At 57.4% G+C, this 20,525-nt stretch overlaps 2 protein-coding genes across 10 annotated transcripts in view; both read right to left on the bottom strand.

The window, feature by feature from the left end:
• The window catches only part of LDB3 (LIM domain binding 3), a 64,159-nt gene extending 58,295 nt beyond the window's left edge, over positions 1–5,864 (bottom strand). For 6 of the 9 annotated variants that reach the window (XM_019813415.3, XM_019813419.3, XM_019813417.3 and 3 more), the window contains exons 1-2: positions 5,300–5,450; positions 5,092–5,207 (exon numbers count right to left, since the gene is read on the bottom strand). In XM_019813415.3, the coding sequence (XP_019668974.1) occupies positions 5,092–5,184 (93 nt within the window). In that variant the 5' untranslated portion in view covers positions 5,185–5,207; positions 5,300–5,450. Of the gene's footprint in view, positions 1–5,091; positions 5,208–5,299; positions 5,451–5,707 lie in introns of those variants that run through there. The other 3 variants (XM_019813420.3, XM_006937946.4, XM_019813416.3) reach the window with 2 other exon arrangements.
• Positions 5,865–7,487: 1,623 nt separating this feature from the next.
• OPN4 (opsin 4) lies at positions 7,488–18,515 on the bottom strand. Its single transcript, NM_001009325.2, is given in 10 exon segments — positions 7,488–7,882; positions 10,203–10,346; positions 11,176–11,356; positions 12,271–12,378; positions 13,312–13,476; positions 13,930–14,101; positions 14,743–14,946; positions 15,271–15,404; positions 16,696–16,841; positions 18,155–18,515. Coding segments are annotated over 10 exon segments (1,464 nt in total). The 5' UTR covers positions 18,284–18,515; the 3' UTR covers positions 7,488–7,801.
• Between the last annotated feature and the right edge of the window lie 2,010 nt (positions 18,516–20,525).

Below are 20,525 nucleotides of genomic sequence, written 5' to 3'. Positions count from 1 at the left end.
TGGGTGGCTCAGTTGGTTATGCATGTGACTCTTGGTTTCAGCTCAGGTCATGATCTCACAGTTCATGAGTTTGAGCCCCACGTCTGGCTCTATGCTGTCAGCATGGAGCCTCCTTGGGATTCTCTTTCTCTCTCCCTCCCTCTCTGCCCCCCACCCCACTTGCATCCTCTCTCTAAATAAATACATACATACATACATATTTTTTAAAGATTAAGTCTTTTAGGGTGCCTGGGTGGCTCAGTCAGTTAAGTGGCCGACTTTGGCTCAGGTCATGATTTCACAGTTCATGGGTTCAAGCCCCGCATAGGGCTCTGTGCTGACAGCTCAGAGCCTGGAATCTGCTTCGGATTCTGTGTCTCCCTCTCTCTCTGCCCCACCCCCACTTGCTTTCTGTCTCTCTCTTTTTCTCAAAAATAAACATTAAAATTTTTTTAAAAATTTAGGGGCACCTGGGTGGCTCAGTCAGTTAAGCATCCGACTTCGGCCCAGGTCGTGATCTCGTGGTTATGAATTCGAGCCCCACATTGGGCTCTGTGCTGACAGCTCAGAGCCTGGAACCTGCTTCGGATTCTGTGTCTTCCTGTCTCTCTGCCTCTGCCCTGCTTGCATTCTCTCTGCCTCTCAAAAAAAAAAAAAAAATTAAAAAGAAGTTAAGTCTTTAAAAAATGGATCTCCCTGCCTTAGTTGCTCCAACCAGCTCCTGTCATGTCTCTCCTTTCCTTCACCTTCAGGCTTCTCCAAGAATGACCAGCAGGTCCTGCCTCTGACTGTCTCCCATCCCTCTCACACCCAGCCATCTAGCATCAGCCCCCACCACTCCACACATGCAAGTGACCTCCCTGTACCCTAAACCAGGAGTCACTGGTCCCCTCTCTTGCGGATCACACCCTTCCCTGCAGGACCTTCTGAGTCTCTCTCTTCTTCTCCTCTTTTCCCACAGTTCTCTCCTGGATGTCCTAGGTGTCACTCTCAGTGGGCCCCAGACAACACTGGGGCATGGTAAAGTCCACTTCATGCCTCTTAGGATGGTCCCAGCATAGAGGTGTTTCCTGGCTCCAAAGAGGTGGAGAAGCTGTGTTTGGGAATGTGAGGGCCTCCGGTGAGGGGGCCTTTGCAATCATGGACAGTCTCTGGATGATGGGGGACCGTGCAGAGAGGGATGGAGACTCAGGGAACTGGGGACACATCTCCCAGGTGGGAGGGCTGCCCCAGAGGGACCTAGTAGGCATTACTCAGGAAGCCCGGCCTTCCTCACACTTGCTGCTGTCCTACAGTGGCTTAAGCCTGGAGCCCCGGGGGCTGCCCATGAAGTTGCCCTTGTCCTAGGTCCTGGCCCAAGGCTTTGGAGGGTCTGCTCCTCAGGGCCCAGCCAGCTTCATGCCCACTCCCTTCAGGGCCCTCACAGAGTCAAAGACATCTCTGAGTACCTGGGAGGGAAGCAGGGCCTGGGCACCTCCAAGAAAGCATTCCCCAGCCATGGGCCTCTGTCCGGTTATCTTCCCTATTCCTTCATCTGGGAAGGCCCCGGCCAGCCTCCCAGCAGCCCTCCGGAGGCTTGCCTGACCTTCAGGGTGGCTATAAACAGCACAGCCTGTCAGCACTGCTAGGCGCTGCCCAAGAAACAGCAACTACAGCCTCGAAATTCCAGGAATCGCCGGCACAGTTGCCCCAGAATAGTCTCGGCCTGTCCCCCTCCCCCTCCCAGGGGACCCTCCGTCCTCTGCGTCCCCACTGTAGCTAGGAGATCTGACAAATACTGGAACCAAAAACAGCAAAGAAACAAAGGCTTCTGGGCTGGTGCCCCAGGAGAGCCTGCTAGGCCGAGCGAATAAGGCTGTAAGAGATAGAGGCATTGGTGCAGAAAGACGGGCACCCTTCCCCCCTCCCCCCCACCGGGGTCCAGGCTCAGCCCCGCGGTTCCCCCATCCTCACCACCACCTCAGTGGAACAACAGGTGCACAGAATTTTATAACTGTGAGCAGCAGAGCCAGACAAAAACACACACTTCTTCAGTAGAGTCAAGGGCTGCACGACGCACCAAGGACAAGGCCCCAGACCACAGCCCCTGCCTCTGCCCCAGCTCTTGGACCCGAATGGGCTGGGCCTTTGGAGCTGCTCCTTAGCGGCTGCTCCCACCCCTCCCCCACTTCCTGGAGAATTGGCAGCGGCTGGATGGAGGGGCGGGGGGGAGAGGGGAGCTCATGTTGCAGGCCCAGCCACACCTGTCCAGGATAAATAAAGGCATTTCCCCTCCACCCTCCCATTCTCCCTCCTGAACCCACTTCTCTGTGGATCCTCAGAAGGGAGACTGGGCGAGGGAGGGGGGCTGCTACAGCCCCAAGGTTGATTCTGGTGGGCAGGGTCGGGTGGGGACTGGAGGTACCACCCAGTGTGAGGGTGGCAGCCTTCTTCCAGGAGGAGCAGCCTGTGTCTACAGCTGACAGGGGACAGGCCCCATTCAGTACTTTGTTACTAATCCCCAGCCAAAGGGCTGAGCGGCAGGCCAGGGAGTTAGGGGTTCCTAAGGTCACAAGAGCTCCTGAGCAAATCGAGCCTCGGTTTGCCCCGCTCTGAAGTGAGACGGTAATCGCAGCCCCGCCTGCCCAACCACCTCTCTCAGGACCGCAGTCCAGGTGCCCAGGGCTGTTGGCCCTGCTGAGAATGAGCCAGCCCTGCCTTTGCTGCCCCCATCCCTACCCCACTGCAATACGCCACCACTGCCCTGTTGCAAAGGCTCAGGCCAGGACACTGGAGCATCCGCTGGCCCTGCATCCCACTGGGGAAGAAGTTCCTGGTCCAGAAGGGCCTTGAGAGCCCCAGCAGGAAATACCACAGCCTGGTGGGAGTTTCTTGGGCCCTACCTGGCCAGTAGCACTGAGCCTGGCATGCCCAAGCCCAGGATATCAGTGGCCCACCCGAGAAATTTGTGAAGAGGTTCTAAGCCCTGGAGAGGATCCAGCATCCATCCCAGCCTGTTCCCAGCCTTGATGACTTGGGGCATGGCTCTGAAGGAGGCTGAGAGGCCATTGTACCTATCCCCCGATGCCCTGCATGAGCCGCGGGTTCTATTTTTAAAGGTCCCCCTAGTCATTGGCTCCATGACATCCCAATACACCCTTTCCTTACAGTGAGGACATTCTTCCTGCTGTCTAGCTTAAGGCCTCTGTGCTGCAATATAAGCCCTAGGCTGGCTGAGGCCAGGTGGTGCATAGATCCTGGGTGAGGTCATTGACTATCCTGGGTGCCACTGTGACAGGAGGCTAATTTCCACCCGCAGGGATGGGGCAGGGAGAACCAGCATGAGGCCTGGAGGACTGTAGGGCTGGGGGAGATGTGGGCTCAGTCTGAGGCATGGGAGGCCTGTGGATCCATGACAGTGAGGGTAGACGGCCCCTCCTTGGACATACAGGAAACCTGTAACCACCTGAGAGCAGTGCAGGGTCCAGTGGGGGAGGGGCAGTGCCCACTGGGACTCAAATGCCCATGTATCACCACATCATCAGGCAGGGTGTGCAAGGCTCTGGGTGTCCTTTTGGTACTGCGCCCTGCGGTTTCTGGGACAGTGGGTCTGAAGGGGTGGAGACTCAAGTCAGATGAACAAGATCTCCGGCAGGATGGAGAACATGGCCATTTCCTGGGACTAGAGCTGGGCCAGTGCCCCCCGCTGGAGGAGTGTGGCTTTTGTAGCTATTATGAAGTTCCTATGTCACCACTGAATGGGGCTTCTCCTTCTTCAGATCCCCCCCAAATACCCACACCAAGTTCCACAAGCAGGATCGCTCCTCCATGGGGGCACTGGCTCCCTGTCCCCTCTGCCAAGCACTGACTGCCCACCTCAGTGCCTCCCTGCCCGCGCCCACCCTCCACCCCCAGAACCACAGCAGAGCTCTGCTGCCCTGAGAAGACACTGCCTCCCTGTCCCCCGGTGGGCAGCAGTCCCAGCTCCCTGGCCCATCCATCACCCTCCAGTGACAGCCTGGAACCTCAGCCTGCCCCCTCGTGCCCACACCAGCAGCACAGGAGCTCAGCCTCAGCCCTACCCCATCAGGCAGGGCTTGCCTTTGCCCTCCCACATCTCACAGTCCAATCTGAGCCTCAGGGCCTTCAGACTCGCTGGAGAGAGGGTCTGAGACTCGCAGCTCAGCCAGACTCGCGGGAGAGTCCTTTGACAAGTGTTGCCTGAATGCTTACTGTGTTCTAGACACTGGTACAGGTGCTGGGAACACAGCAGTGGTTAAAACAAAGACAGATTCTCCCAAGCAGATCTAGCTTATCGCCTCTCTGGACTTGAGTGTTCCTGGCTAGGCAGTAGAGCTACTCAGACAATCTCTAATGATCTGTGACATCCCCAGCAAGTTGTTCCCTGACCACAACACTCCAGAACATGTGGACCATTTGCCCAGGTGAGCATGAGGAATAAAATGTCAAACAGGTAGGCAGAGCCGCTGTGGCTGAATGGGTAGGGGCCTGGCCAGGTGAGGGAGGAAACCAGTAGGAGATCCCCAGCAGGCCCAGGAAAGGGGGTAGAGATGAGGCTGCTACCTGGAGCCTGGGATGAAAGGGGTACTGGAGCCCAGTTACCAGCCTAGCCTAGCCCTGAGCCCCCATGGCAGGGCAGCTGAAGTCACCAGTCTGTCCACCTATCTATGTGCTGGCCTGTCATCTGCCCTCTCCATGCTAGGAGTGCTCTCTCCCCAAAGCAGCTGCCCCCTTCCGTGGAGATGGTCCAGGTTGGGGAGCACCTTGAGCCCACCCTCCCCAGGGAAGGGCTTAGGAAGGCACCATACTCTGTTCACCAGCCTGCCTACCCAGCGAACTTGGCCTTTCCTTCTTGGCTCAAAACACCCACCACTTGCCCATGTTTCACACTCACAACAGGTTGGCGAGCTCAGGTAGACAACAGCTATGGCCCAAACCAAGGGCCTGTGGCCGGCAATATCCAGTTGGAGCCAGTCCCAGCCCCAAGTCTGCGGATGGGACATGCTCTGCTCTCCGAGAGCCTCAGGGAGGACAGCAGAGGGATGCGCACACCCTCCTCAGAGTGTGCCCCGCCCCTGTGGGTGCCAGGCTGTGTGGGCAGTGCACACTCACCCGGGAGATAGTGAGCGGCATGTTGAAGTCCTTGCCCCCCTGGAGACGGAAGCCCCAGGGCCCAGGCCCGGTCAGGGTCACGCTGTAAGACATGCTGGTGCTGACAGCGGCAGCCTCTGTGAACAAGAGAAGAGAAGAATGAGAGGGCCCTCACGCACCCACCTCCCCAGCCTATACCTGGGCCCCTACCCCCGACCCCCAGCCTTGCCTGCTCCGTCCCTTGCTGCCTGGCCAGGCTGTGTGGAGCTCCTGAGAGGCTCCTAAGAATAGCTGGGAACGAATGCCATCGACACTGATATCTGCCCTCTGCTGCGCCCATAAATGGACTGTAACCCTACACTCTGCCCGCCCGCAGCCTCCCACCGTGACTCACACGGCTAATATTGCCCCTGGGGAGGGGTGTCCAGCACCCAGCACCCCCCAAGGGGCAGGATGGAGGACTGGCCAGGTTAGTGATAATGCTCTCTCCTCCTTGCTCCCTCTGCCCTTTAGAGAGCCCAGATGTGTGTTCTCTCGGGCCAGCTCAACCCACCCGTTTGCCCAGAAGACTGGGGCTTTGCAATTTGTGTCTTTCTGCCCTGTGCTCCCTGGTGAGGACTCTGAGGTTGAAGCTTACCCAGTAGAAAGCCTGGGACCAAGCTGAGCCTCCAGCTGGTCTGGACAGAGCTTCTGTTCAGGAGACTGGCAATTGGTCCAGGGTTGTCCAGCCGTAAAAATGATCAAATAATAACTGTGTCTATGGTCATGGCTGAGCTCAGCTCCAGGTCCCTCATGCCATTATCCCCTCAGATTCTGAGAGGCTGCCACCTTGGCCTGCAGGAACCAGGGTTCAGAGAGGTTAAGTGCCTTCTCCAAGGTCACACAGGGAGTGGACCCAGGCCATGCTGGAGCACCTGAATGGTGCTCATTTCTATTGGGCTTGTGCCAGATAATGGGTTCCTCGTGGCCACAGGCACCTCCCGATTCCCAGGCCAGGCATGGAGGCGAAGGGCACAGGGTCTTCGCACAGGGTCTGAAAGCAGGTCTGAAGCAGGCCCACACCCTCCAGACCCTCTAGGGGCCCAGAGGTTATTCCTGGCTCTCCTGTCTCATTTGTGCTCTGGAAAACTTGACAGCAGCATGGAAAGCTCCAGCTGCCAATGTCGCACGCCAGGCCCCCATGCCCTTTGCACTGGAATGGCAGTGGGTAGGGAGGAGGGGAGGAGATGCCGTTTGCTCAGCTGCTGGGATGTGGGGCCAGAAGGCATAAGGAGGGGGAAGTGCGTGCGGTGTGTGTCTAGCTTGTAACCCAGAGACAGTGTGTTCTGGGTGGGGACCTGGGGGCCTAGGCCCCTTGGGACTCCAGCCAGTGTGTTCTTTGGGCCAAGATACCTCCAGAAGCCCTTCCTCAGGAGACACTTCAGGCCCTGTGTGGTCTGGAGATAGATCAAGGCCCAAACTGGCTCTGATTGGAGAAACTGAGGCTCAGGGAAGGTGAAGGTGACAGGGCTGGCAGTTCTTTGGCCCTCTGGGAAGGCTCTAGCCTTGGCTAGGCCCTGAAGACTCAGAGTGGGCCTGGGGTGTGACATATTCCCAGTTGCCATCACCCCACCTCATGGCCTGTCACATACAACATGCATGGTAGCATCCCCACATCACAGGGACATTTGGTAACTTGCCCAAGTTCACAAGAATATCAAGTGGAAGACGCCAAAGAAGGACCTGTATTCTTTCCCCCATTACACCACCTCTTCTGCTGGGTATCAGACAGCCCAGGCTGCCCCCCTGCCCAGGCCTGGCCTGGGAAGCCAGGAAGTCCAGGAAGCTCATGGCCAGCACCCCACCCTCCCCATACCATCCCCTACCTCACTCCCAGGCCCCCTCCCATCCATCCCCACCTCCAGGTTTACCCCCTTTCCTAGTAGGGGTCTGTCCTGCCAAGCTGGAAAGGACCCGGCAGCAAGGTATGACCAGTGTGAGGAAAGAAAGAATCCCACCCTGTAGGGGGAGGGGAAGCCCCGGGCTAGGCAGTACCTGGAGCTGCAGGCTCTTTCTCTGGACTCTGGCACCCACACTGCCTGATGCTGCCTCTGGGGAAAGGGAGGGGTGATGGGAAGGATGCTCTTAAAGGGGAAGGCCAGCCTCCCTCCGTCTGCCTCCCCTGGGAGACCCAGCCAGAGAGGAGCTGGTGCCCACAGGCTGGGCATGAACCGCCTCCTGATAACAGCAGCTCACTGGGGAGTGGGGGTGGGGACAAGCCTGGTCTTTGTCCCTCCTCCATTCTTCCGCTCGCAGTTTGAGGTGGAGGCTTCAGGAGTGAGAGTTACAAGGTGGGGGACACAGGGAGGGGAGAAAGAGATGCTGCGGGCATCAGAGGCCAGGCCCTGGGTCTCTCTCCCATCGCGACACCAACAGGTGAAGACCATGCTTCTCTGCTTTTTATTTTCCTATACGCTGTCAGAGCGATACAGCCCTGGGATGATCTTAGGTCACTGATTCGAGACACGCCACAGGTGCAGTGTGTGCACACGTGTGTTTGGTGGGCATGCAGACATGTGCAGGTAGAAGAGTGTGCCCGAAAATGTATGTGTGCACAAGAGGGTGGACCATGGCAGAAATAGCACTGGGGAAGCAGGAAGGGGATAGCGGTGAAGAACAGATTCCGGCGCATGAAAGTCTGTGCTCGGCTTCAACTGCTGGCCGCGGGAGATGCAGTGCTGGCCTGCCCACGTCAGTGAAATGCCCAGCCTGGGTGCAGCGGCAGCTCGCAATTAGCTGGCGTGTCCCACGGAGCCATCGCCATTGTCATCGCCTGGACAATCACAGCACACAGCATTTGAGGAGAGGCAGATGACTCTGGGAAGCAGGAGGGCCTGGACTGAGCCTGGGGTGCAGGCTGTTGAGATGAGAAGTGGGTGCCAAGCACATGGCAGGGCAGGTGTTTTGGGGTGTGGGGCCCCGAATCCAGCACAGCCTGGGTGACAGGGCCACTTCCAAAGCCTGAAGGCTCATGGGGTGATCTTGGGTCTGTGTGTATGAGGGGGAGGTGAGGGAGCTGGATGTGTCCCAGAAGAAAAGGTGAGCCAATGGGCACCCTACATCCTGGGGTCCTGGCTGGGGAGCAGCCCTTTGGTCTGAAAGCAAACAGCACACATATGTTTAGCTCCAGGAGTGTCCCACTGGGAGCATTCTCCCAGTGACCCTCCATGTTTAGGGTCACCGAGCAGTGAAGTGCGGTCGCATGGAGAGGCCAGGTTGTGTCCTGGCTGGGGGATGGGCCTTCTCCGAGGCCACATTGTGGCCTGGAGGATGGAGCCTGCAATATCTAAGGCCACCAGCAAGACCTCCCCCCCCCCCCCCGGGGCCGTCCCCTAGGCTCTCAGACTCCTGCAGTCCGCCAGAACTGAGCTCCCCTCACCCCCACCGTCCAGTTGTCCTCTTCCTCTACTCCCTCTGGGGGGCCTGCGTCTCCTCTCGCCCTGCGGCCGCAGTCGCCTCATTTCTTGCCTGTCTTTACAGCACCAGCTTCCTCCAGGCTTCTCCCTGCCCGCTCATTACATTCCAGCTGTCTTTCTCCAGCCGCTGCAGGGAACCCAACCACCCCGCAAGGTCGACCGAGCCTACCTCAAAGCCCTAGCTAAGTCCTCCAAGGGCTCCCTGCTCCCCCCAGGGTCAAGGCTAGAGACCCCTCAGGTCAGTATCTGATTGGGCCTCCCCACAGTTCCTACCACCTCTTGCCCTTCTTTTCTCCTCTTCTCTCCCCACCACTAGCTCCTGGAGTCCCTCTGGCTGCTCCTGGGTCACAGAGCAACATTCTGTTCCAGGACACGCCAAGCTCCCCAGTGGCCCCACTGTGTTCACACAGGCTCTTTTCTTGGCCTGGACTGCTCAACATCACCCCCATCCTGCCTGGCAACCCTTGCTTCACCTCCACCTTTCCTGGGGAGGCCTCAGGGACTTGCCTCTGCTTTCAGCACCCTGTGTGCTGATACCTCGATGGCAGTGCTTATCACACGTGTTAGGTGATGGCTGATATGCTGTCCCTCCCTGCCCAGTGCCCTAGCCCGGCCCAGTATTCCCTCCAGGACATTCCCTCCACTGCCTTTCCTCACTGCTTGTCTCCGTCCTGGCCTCTGTGGCTGTTCACAGTGTCCAGGGTCAGGGCTAGGGGGTGAGTCATCCCTGGAGCTGGAGCATTGAGGGAGCTGTGCTCCTGGGAGAGGCAGGGATTCCGCAACTGCAGGGGGCAGCCCAGGGCTCCCCCTCTCTGGGACACCCAGGGGGCAGCCTTGGGGACGTAAGGCAGGACATGGTCTTAGGCTTGCTAGGGAAGCCCAAGAGATCCCAGGAGCTGGGGGTGTTGCACCAGTGTGAACAGAGGGGCTGGGTAGAGAGCTGTCAGCTGAGGGGGAAGGGTAGCCTCGGGGCCTGTGCACACGGCATTTCCAGCGTTCCAGAATATGGCCTTCTCTAATCGCCATCGACATTCCGTTCCATAGGCACTTGGGCTGACAGCTGGCCTTCTTTTAATAGCCACAAGTATTCTGGGTGACATCCTAATCTCAGGGCAGTCACAGCGAGCACATAACAGCTTACAACACCCACCCCCCAGGTACATCCAGCCTCCAGTCACGCAGACAGCGTGGTCACACACAGTTTAGAACGGACAGGTTGGGGCATACTCAGTCCTATGCCCTGTGGTGTCACAGAGACAGAGAATATGTGCTGGGCACATGGTCACACACATGCACAAGTTACACTCCACTGACTCACTGCACACCACATACCACATACTGTCACAGTCACACATACTTACACACACAAGCTATACAATCATCACAGCACTGTAGAACTACCACCACCTGCCATGCATGTGCATAGTCAGGGTCATGCAATCACAGACACTCTCAGGTACAGTCACAGACCACATTCAGGCATGCTCGGAGCATCTTGGAGTCACAGAGACCCCCAGGCACCCCAGGCAGGCAAGGGAAATCTGGGTGGGGAGGGAGTGATTCCCAGAGGGCATTGGGCCCGCCCACAAGAACAGCTCCCCTTTCCAGGCCACTCCCTGGGCTACTTGCCCCCTGTCCCCACCCCCTTATAGACTGGCAGGTGCCGGGCCCAATCACCTGCCCAGGCGTCTCTGCTTCCCGTCCCTGGGGCCTGACAGGGGCCTTGGCTTCCCTGTCCTCCAGGCCCTGACTGCAGGGGAACCGTCCACTCACTTGCTGCGCAGCCCCCCACACAGCTGCCGCCTCCGTGTCCATCCAGCCCTGGGGAAGGTGAGAGAGTCACTATGAGGTGAGAGGGACATTCCAGAGTCTTGCTCTTGCCCTCTTCCCCAGCCAAGTGTCTCTCGTCGTCCACACAGATATTCACTGAGGCAGGGTCTGTGATACTGTAGGCTTGCTGGTCACCAAATCCCTGCAAATTCTGAGTGCATGTGTTCATGTGTGTGTGTGTGTGTGTGCATTTGTGTGCCTTCTTAAGCATGTGGGATGGGTCTGTCTTCATCTTTGATGTTGTGCACTACAGTGGTTCAAGGCAGGGACCGCTGGCAGCTCCTCCCTCAGACCCTTAACAGAGACCTCCAGGGATGGAAGCAGTGGCAAAAGGTCAGTGGCGATTCTTGGTGAGGCCCATGGTGGGCCCTGTAGTTACAGTGATGGAGAAGCCCAGGTGTGGCTGGGAGACAGGAGCCCACAGCACAGAAGGCTCTCCTGGGGACAGCTAGCTCCTGCCTGTCTCTTGGGAGGCCCCTCTAGGGCCACAAATGCCTGTCTTTTCAAGCTGTGGCTCTAAGCTCCTGGAATAATGCCAGCATGGAAGAGAGATGGCCTAGAGCTGGAAGATGCATGTTCAGTCCTGCTCCTGCTCCTGGGTGACCTTGGGCCAATGCATTGCCTCACCAGGGTCCCTGCCTGTCAGGGGCGGATGGTGCAAGGGAAAGCCATGGAACAGTTGTGAAGGGCTCTTCCTGACCGCATCCCAGGGTCCTGAGGGTCCCTGAGTCTCAGAGGCAGCCTTGCCCAGAGGCCTGAGGCTGGCCTGGTTGAGGAAAGGAGGGCAAGGTGCTAGCCAGCAAGGGCCCAGCATTCTTACCACCTCACTCTCTGAGCCTAGGGATGCCTGGCGTCTCCGTCCAGAGATCCAGCTGAGGTCCGAGGCCTGGCTGCTGAGTGTGGAGCGGTGGGTAGAGCGGTAGCTGGCGTAGGGGCCAGTGTGCTGGCCCGACACGCCCAGCAGCACCCCCAGGCAGGGCAGGTGCTGGGCAATGGCCATTCTGTAAGAACAACACATCTGGTTAGGAGATGGGGGTGGACCAACAGACTGATACAGGGCTAATGGGAGTGGAGAGAAAGTCACTGGGGAAATGGGGGAGTTTCACACATTGTAGTTATGAGGACAGACAATTGATAGGGTGATGGCGATGGACAAAAAGACACTGGCAGTCAGAGGAGGTGATGAGGAAGGACAGACAGATGCTGGGGTGAAAGAGACTGACAGGCTCATAGTGTTGGGGATGGACAGACACTGAGGCCATGGGCATGGAAGGAGAGGCTTTGGGTAGCAGGTTCAGCAAGGTGCTTGGTTTTAGCTCTCACGTGGCTGGCCCAAGGCACATCTCTTCCAATGGGGACCAGGGACGCTCCTCTGAGCCTGCAGCTGGCCTCAGCAGGGTGGGGAGTTACTGACACCACCAGGCAAAAGAAAGCACTGAAGGCCTCCTCATGCAAGAGGCCAGCTGTGCTGGGATTCTATCAGCAGAGAAGGCTCTGGGCCAGAACCAGTCCCAGGCCTCTGCTAGGGCCCTTGAACTCTCCCGACTGTGGTCTCTCTAGGACATTGCTCTCTGGGGGCTTCTCTTTCTAGCGGGTATCACTGCTTATTGGCCATCTTGGCTGCTTTTGGGCCCTGGCTCCAAAAATTCCATAGTCAGGATTGGACACTGCCCAGGGGGCTCTGATGTCCCTCCAAGCTGAGCCCCCTGGGAAACTGGGGCAGTGGGTAGGGGGGGTGCACAGCGGCTCCAGACCCCACCTAGTGTCACTGGCTGCTCCCAGCTGCTAGAGGTCCCCACATATACAAGAGATAGGAAAGATGGCTGGCCTCTGCCCCCATTCACTGCTTCAGGCCCTCTGTGCCCACGAGGGTGGATCTGGAGACCTGGGGCTGGGTCCCGGAGGAGGGCCGCACCTGTACTTGGGGTGGGTGATGGCATAAATGATGGGGTTGTGGATGGCAGAGGCCTTGGCGATGACAGCTGGCACCGAGTTCATGTAGGGTGTCAGCACATGCGCGTACCTAGGACAGAGAAGCAGTGGTCCCCCTGCCAGCTGGCCCTCCTAGAGCCTCCACAGCCCACCTTCCCACTCAGGAACCTTCTTCCTCTAGGCCAGGCCCTGCAGGGCACAGCCCAACCTGGCCCAAACCAGCACAGCCAAGTCAGCCCCCCAAGAGGGACTGCCATGCAGGGAGCGTTCTGACCAGAGGTGAGCAGGAACCAGGGGAGCAGTTGAGGGAGGACGGCTGAGAGGAAGATGTGCCAGGTTGGGAGGTTCCTCCAGGTCCACTATAGCTTGGAGCCTGTGCTGCTGGCAATAAGCCCTCCCCACCCCCAGTGACTCTGGCCCTCCGCCCATCTCCTCCCCCGCCCCACCCAACCCTGAGACCCACTGCTTCCCTGGCTGCCTTAGAGTGATTTCACCAGAGAGCTTTAGGGAGGACCAGGCCATTCCTGCACAAGGAGGTCTCGTACCCAAACAAGTCCCAGGATTAATAAGTATCACTGTCTCAAAGTGCTCCTGCATTCTGGCCTATGTCCACGCTGCTGTGGACATCAAGGTCCCCAGACTCTAGCCACAAAGGACGAGCAGGCAGGGGGTGAGTGGCTCTCCTGGCTCTGTGTCCACAGGTGAAGAGGGAGCCAGAAACTCAGGGAGAGTCAAGTGTTCCCGTGGGATCTGGCAGGACCTGGTAGCCCTTGTAGGCCCTCAGGTCAAATCCACTGCGGTCCAGAGCTCCCCGCACCCCTAACCTGGTATGTGTTCCAGTGCCTCCAGGAGCAGGTGGGCTCATCTCCTGCAGGGAACCTTACAGCCCGGGGAGAATGAACAAAGTTCTGAGGACTGACTTCGGTTGTGGGGATGGCTGGCTTGGGCTTAGACTGAGGAGGGTCCCCTTACCCTCCTCCCTCCCCTCTCTGGCCCCTGCCCCAGCCCCTTGGGCACTGCTCACCCAGCAAAGGCCATCAGGGCCACAATGGAGTAGGGGGCCCAGGAGAGCACGAAGAGAAGGATGACCAGCAGCTCGATCTTGGCCATTTTCCACTCTCTCTGCAGCCGCTGCCGTTGCCGGGGGGACCTACCACCACCCTCGCAGGCCCTGAAGGTCTGGAGAGCCCTAGGACGGGTGCAAAGTCCGAGTCTGACCCCACTCTTGATGCAGTGAGTGCCATGATCATGGCTGCTGTGGGGGAGGCTGCCTGGACCTACCTGGTCATTCCCTCCAATGCAGGAATCCCTGACTCCCAAAAAGTTCTCCACAACATCCAGCCTAAGCTGACTCCTTGTGGTTCCCCCTGTGATGTCTTCTCTACCCCCACAGACCTCCTGACCAAGCCTAAAGGTCCCCTCCTCAGAAGTCCCCATCTTCTGAGACTCCTCTAAGCACCCAGGTTGCTCTCATCTCTAGACATCCCATCTACTACGCACGTGTGCTCAGCTTGTCCTTGCCCACCTGGAGCTGGGAATGTCCTGGGTGGGTGCACATGTGAACCTGGGGGCAGGGTAGGGGCACCCTGGAAAGGGGTATGGCTACCCTCCCATCCAGCCCCTCCTCGCACCCAGCTCTTACTGGCCTGTCTCCCGGATGGCCCTGAAGATGAAGATGTAGCAGTAGACGATGACCAGCAGGGGCAAGAAGAACACAAAGCAGAAGAGCAGCATGGTGTAGGCTCGAACTGATGGCGTGAAGCTCATGTAGTCCCAGGAGCAGGAGGTCAGCAGCCCCTCTGGTACGTAGGCGCCTGGAATCCGGGGTGGGGGGCAGGTGCTCAGCCTTCAGGGTAGTGTGATTCAGGCTCCTCCTCCAGCAGGGGCTCTGGAGGTGGGGTCTGGGATCCCTGAACACTGGTCCCAAGCCCCGCCCTTCCCAGTTCAGTACGGAAAGCAGGGCACCTGGAGGGGAGCTTTCCAAGCCAGTTCTAGCAGGCAAAGCCCACTGCTGCCCATTTTTGCCAGTTTGGAACAGAGACCTCACCATAGCCCCAGGGTCTCACTCCACCAGATTTGGCCAGGTGCTCGATCCTGCCACAGAAAGGTGGGTGCCTTCCTGCTAACTCTCCTACCCGCTCAAGCCCCACACCCCAACGCCTGCGTGTCTGACTCTGCAACTCAGCATTGGATACACCTGTCACTTCCCACCACCCAAGAGCCATGTGGTCTTCCCCTGTACTGGGAGAGGGGAACCCTGGTCACGCTCTGATTGCTGATGGCACATCAGTTTTCCCTGCTGCTAGTCGTGTGCCCTGAATATCCATCTGCCTTGAGCCTCAAGCACTCCCTTGGCCCCACCTGCCAGCTGGCCACCCCGAGTCTACCAACCTGCCCCTTGAACATGCCCTTCCCAGCTTATCTTCCCCTCTCCCGATTCCCCCAGTCTACTTACTCCAGCCAAAGAAGGGTGGCAGACTCCAGGCTAGGGCATAGAGCCAGACGCCCAGCAGGACAAGCGCCGCCCGCCTCTTGGACACCACCCCGATGGTGGCCAGTGGGTGCGTGATCACCAGGTAGCGGTCCAGAGCAATGGCCATCAGGGTGATCATGGAGGTGATGCCAAAGAGAGCCCCACAGAAGGCATAGAACTCGCAGCCTGTGGGCACAGCTCCCTGACCTCAGATCTTGGCAGGAGCCCATGAGGTACCCCAGGGGAAGGAGCGTCTGAGGATGTCGCATACTCAGCTCCTGCCTTCTCTCCAGAAAAGCAGCCCTGAGCCCCTCTCCAGCCTGGCTACTTGCCACATCTGGCCCAGAAGCTGAGTTTTCCCTCTTGCTCACTCATGGGATTGAGGGCGGCCACCCATTCTCTGCCCAGGAAGAGCAGATCACCTCCTTGTACAAGGCCACCCTCCACTGTGGGCATGGCCCACCACAACCCTCCTCCTCCCTCCAGCATGAGGGAACCCTGAACGTCTACCTGCCTCCCCGAAGAGCCACCGCTTATGGAGGCTGCTGGCGAAGAAGACAGGGGCCTGGGTGAAGGACATGAAAAAGTCACTGACCGCGAGGTTGATAATGAACATGTTGGCAGGTGTCCTGAGTCCTCTGCTCCTGTGGAGGGTCAGAAGCTGTCAGGAGGTGCTTCTGCTGGGGAACTTCCCTGAACTACATGTGCACACACACACACGCGTGCCCACGCACACATGTGCACATGTACAGTCACCAGCCACTGGGCCACAATCTGTCTTGCTGCCTAGCCAGCACCAGCCAGACAGCTCTGGAGCCTGACAGTGTGGACTAAGAAGTGAGGTCCCCTGAAAGACAGCAACTCTTGCCCTGTATGGAGAGCAATACCACTCCCAGAGTGTCGTGCAGCACAGCAGAAGCAGGAGCTAGCTCTAGGGCTCATCTGTTTCCTCCTCTCTCCTTCTGGAACCCTCTGCATGACCCACACTCTCTCCTTGGACACACCCCTCACTCCTCTGAACCCCTCCAGGCCAAGTTCTCCCAAGTGGCTCCTCCTGCGGAGCTTCTCACATCTTCCTCCTCAGGTACCCCTCCTTGTCCCCCTCATTTCAGTATTTCTGCAGTCTTCACCCTCGGGGATGGCCCAGGCTGTGCCCTACAGGTCAGGCACTTTCACAGACTTCTCTCCCATAATTATCCATCTTTGCATCTATCCCCTCCCTCTTTTCCAGATGGGAACACGGAGGTTCCCACCCAGGAAGTGGCTTCTTCCAGATAACAAGGCTCAGTAAGTGGCACTGCCAGGATTCAAACACTTATTTGATGGGCACTGCACAGGCGTAGATTTACTTAACCATCACATTGACTCCGTGAAATCAATCACAACTCTGTTTTGCCAACAAGAAGAACGGACTCCCAGAGGATAAGTGACTTGTTCAAAGTCGGTTCAGCTAATAGGTAGTAGGGTCAGAATTCACTTCTTCACCTCCTGTCTCACCATTCAGCCCAAGAATGGGGCAAGTGGGGAAAGAAGCTGGGGGTGGTTTCCAAGGGTGGCTGCTGAGAGTCTTGAGGATTAAGGGTCCTGTTGCCTGGGCTGCTCTTTGAGGCAGAGGAAGGATACCCACTGGGGCAGGTGACATGGAGGTAAGCTGAGAGCAGGGTAGAATGGACAGAGGCTCGGATATTGTAGGGACATTTGTCTTACAGAAACTATGCCTGGGGCCCATTGGCATGTGCCACTCAAGTTGCCCTGGACTACTCTTTGGCCCCTTCCCTGAGCTGGAAGATGGAGGCCTGCCCTGAGACCACTGAGGGCTTGGCCGTGGTGTCCCCACCCAGGCTCAACGGAGCCCTGGCAGAACTGGCACTAGAATTCCTGCCCTGTCTTTGCATGGCCAGCTGCCCTCAGTGCCCATGCCCACCAACCAGGTACCTGCAGAAAGTATAGATGACCATCAGATTGCCCAGAATCCCCGTGAGCCCCACCAGCAGGATCACTGTGCCCAGGGTGTAGTGGGCATGGTCCGGAACATCAACTGTGGGAAAAGGTATCCAGGCAGCAGCCTGAGCCCTGGCTGCCTGCGGAGACACAGAGAAATAAGAGCATCACGTTATCCTGTCATCTTCAAATAACCCCGAGAAAGAAGGGTTAGGGTTCCCATAGGGTGGGTAGGGAGACTGAGGCTCAGAGTGGCACAGCCACTTGCCACACTACTAGGAAGTGGCTGAACCAGAGTGGAAATTCAGATCTCTCTGAAGTCAAGCTCAAGCTACTATACCATGACACAGAGGCACAAGGATTCTAGGATCATCTGTTGGAGGCTGGTCGGACAGACAGACACATGTCTGACAAGGAGGAACATGGCTGGAGTAAGTCTACCTTTCCTTGGGGAGAAGGCAGAGCCATCCCGTGGGTGGCTTTCTCTCCACTATATGGCCCTGACCCAAGCACTCAAGATGGTCCGCAATGGTATTCTAGGCCCTGTAGACTCTGGGGTGGTGGGGTTGGGTAGAGCCCCTCTCCTCAAGACCCCCAGCCTCAAAGACTGCCACAGTATAATGAAATGGGGCTGAGTTTGATGCCTGGCATGGGAGAGAGGAAAGGAATTTCCCTTTAAAAAGAAAGCTTACGGGGCACTTGGCTTGCTCGGTCAGAATAGCATATGACTCTTGATCCCAGAGTCATGAGTTTGATGTTGGGTGTAGAGATTAATTAAATAAATAAACTAAAAAAAAAAAAAAACACTTAAGTCTCCCATGACCTCCCAGGGAGGTCATGACCCTATAGGCCAGTACAAAGGGCTTTAAAGACCCCTCTGCCCTAGCTCCTTTCCTGGGAAGGAGGACAAGTTAGTCTCTTCCTTGCCTCCTATAGCTACAGAGCCTTTCCATCCTATCCAGGATATAGGCCTGCATCCCAGGGTCCTAAGGGTCAGCCCTCCCCAGTTAACAGTGGGTTTGGGGGCTATGGTCCTGGGGCCCTGGCAGGATCTTGGACGCAACAGAAGGCACCTAACACCTCACTCTGGGCTGGACAAATCCAGAGACCTAGGGTATGCCTTCCTCTCTGGAAGGCTTCATGGGACATCCAACCACCCTCAGAAAAGAATGGATGCAGCCAAGGACAGATCTGGGCCATTCCAGCCCCTTGTCCTTTAGGGCTGGCCTTTCTGTTCCTCGAATGCACTCCACAGGGAAAGACATTCCCTACACTGTCTTCCTTGTCCTCTTTGTGGGGTAGACTCAGAGAGGTCCAGTAACATGCCCAAGGTCCCACAGTAGAGCTCAGGCCATTTCTATCTCCCTGTCAAAGCCCCTGTGTGTTCCCAACATGGAGGCCAGGGTGAGGGGAGGGGAGGCTCTGTGTGTGCACACGCTGGCCTCTGGCTTACCGTGGGACTGATGGGTAGAGGTTGGTCCAGGCTGGAAGTGCTGCTCCGGTAGCCGTCCCACCTGCTGGGTGAAGCTGGGGTGGCCACACAGCTGGGCTCCTGGGTTCTGGGCCCTGAAGGAGGGTTCATCCTGAAGTAGGGCCGTCCTTTCTCAAGCCCACAGAGAAGTCAAGGGCACAAGGTGCTCAGGATATTAGCTGTGCCCCGTCTCCCAAATTTCCTCCTTCCTTAGCATCCCTGCTTGATTGGCTGGCTGTCTGTTCCTGCATCCAGCATGGACCGAGCCTGGAGCTGCTCTTCGAGCTGATGACTGCTGTGTCCAGTGAAGCACAAAGGAACGAGTGTCACAGCTATGGCGACTCACAGCCACAGGGTCTGTCCCCACCTTTAAGTAGCGGAGCAGGGAGTGCACATGCCCAGTTGCTCGGTCCTGCAGGCTCCCTCAGATACAGGTCCCTGGGTATCTGTCCACAGAAGGTTTGATGATGGTAGTATACATGTGTGAAAGTGTGTGTGTGTGTGTGTGTGTGTGTGTGTATGTGTGTGCGCGCGCGCATGAGTATGAGAGTGTGTGTCAGTGTGAATGTGTGTGTATATGTGTATTTCAGGGGAGACTGTTGTGCTTGGCCTCCTGGAAATTGGACAGGAGCCTTTGTCTTCCCCTCTGACAAGGCTCTCTCTCTTCCCCGAGCTCATCAAGAACACCGTCTGCTCCCTCAATGATGCTCGGGGTTGCCCAGTGGCACCCAGCTTCACCCTTTCCATGGGGTGCCCTGCTCTCAGGTTCAGCCCGCATGAGTCCATCACGTCTTCACAACCACCCCCCTCCCAGAACCAAGGCTGGTCACCCACTCCACAGATGAAGAAGCTGAGGATGTGCCAGGATATCACACAATCAGGGTGAGATCACATCACAAGGCATTTTGTTTATTTCTTGCCTTTGATAATAAATTTTTTAAATTTTTATTCATTTATGTTGGGGGGCATACAGAGAGAGGGAGAGAGAGGATCCCCAGCAGACTCCACGCTGTCAGCACACAGACTGGTGAGGGATTCAAACTCACAAACTGTGAGATCATGACCTGAGCCGAAACCAAGTGTTGGACGCTTAACCAACTGAGCTACCCAGGCGTCCTGATAAAGACTTTAAAAATCCAAAAAGGCAAATCTGGTAGAGACCTGGGGACTCAGGCCTGGCTGAGATGAGTGAGTGTCGGGGTGGAAGGGTCCCCTCTTGGAGGAGGCAGCAGGAGCCAAGTGAAGAGCCCAGAGCTGAGCAATCTTCGCAGGGGGCCCACTTGGCTTCCAGGAACATCCTACCTGGGAGTGTGTCCAGAGGCACAGCGCAGAGATTTGTAGAGCCCTGGAGTGGAGACATATGCTGTCTCCTCCTCCAGGACTCCCCCCACCCCCAGTCTCTACAGTTTTCCTTAAGCCCCAGATTTGGGTGGGATGGGGGGCAGGGGGGAGCACCCACACTCGGAGAGAGAAGCTACACTTCCCAACAGGCACCAGCTTGCGGTTCAGACATACTTCCTCCTGGGACCTTCCATGTCAGTCTTAGGCTCACAGAGGCTCACTTGGGTGGTGGGTGAGGCTGGACCCCGGCTTTGTTTCTCCCTGTAGTGCCCAGCATGGACTTACCAACTGCTGGCCTTTGAATATGGGGTTCTACCTACTGATCTCAGTTGGGAGCCACTCTGAACTGACACCAAGTCCCATTCACTGTTCTCCCCAACTTTCTACCCTGATAATTAGGAAAGAATGCAGGTGAAGTACCTAGCACCAGGGGCCCCCAGAAGTGTTTGCCAGTGGACAGATGAGCAGGGGCCATACCCTGGGCACCATAGACCTCAAAACAACTCCTAAAGCCCTGAGATATTGAATCCCCCACACCTGGGGCCTTCAGAAGCCCATGGCCCATTTTACATCATCCTTCTCCGTGGCTGACACACAGCTGCCCTTGGAGGTGATGCTGAGATGTCCCACCCTCTCGTCCTGTGCCGCAACTCTTCAGGGGAGGGCCCACCGCAACCCTCCAGCTCCACACCTCTGCGCCCAGCTTCTGTTCAGAGCCTGCTGTCCAGGCTGAGCCAAGAGAGCCACGTGGGCAGCCTCAGCCTCCAAGGACACAGTGTTTAACTGTCCCCCTTGGGCATGCCACTGCCCAAGCTGTCCTAGTTACAAGCCATGGGTCCAAGGTGGGGAAGCCCTTGGCTTGCCATCACTCTCCTCAGACCTCACGGGTGCCCAGCTGCACTCCCACCCCTGAGCCCCACTTCTGCTCCCCACTCTGCCCCCTAGATCTCTCTCCAGGCCTGGCTCAGAGTGGAACCCAGCCTTCCCATGCCCATCCTGGCTTCTCTGTCCA

The sequence above is a fragment of the Felis catus genome, chromosome D2, assembly GCF_018350175.1.
Source record: "Felis catus isolate Fca126 chromosome D2, F.catus_Fca126_mat1.0, whole genome shotgun sequence".
Classification (NCBI taxonomy): domain Eukaryota; kingdom Metazoa; phylum Chordata; class Mammalia; order Carnivora; family Felidae; genus Felis; species Felis catus.
Note: the sequence above shows the minus strand (reverse complement) of the source record. Positions and strands in the feature narration are given on the sequence as shown.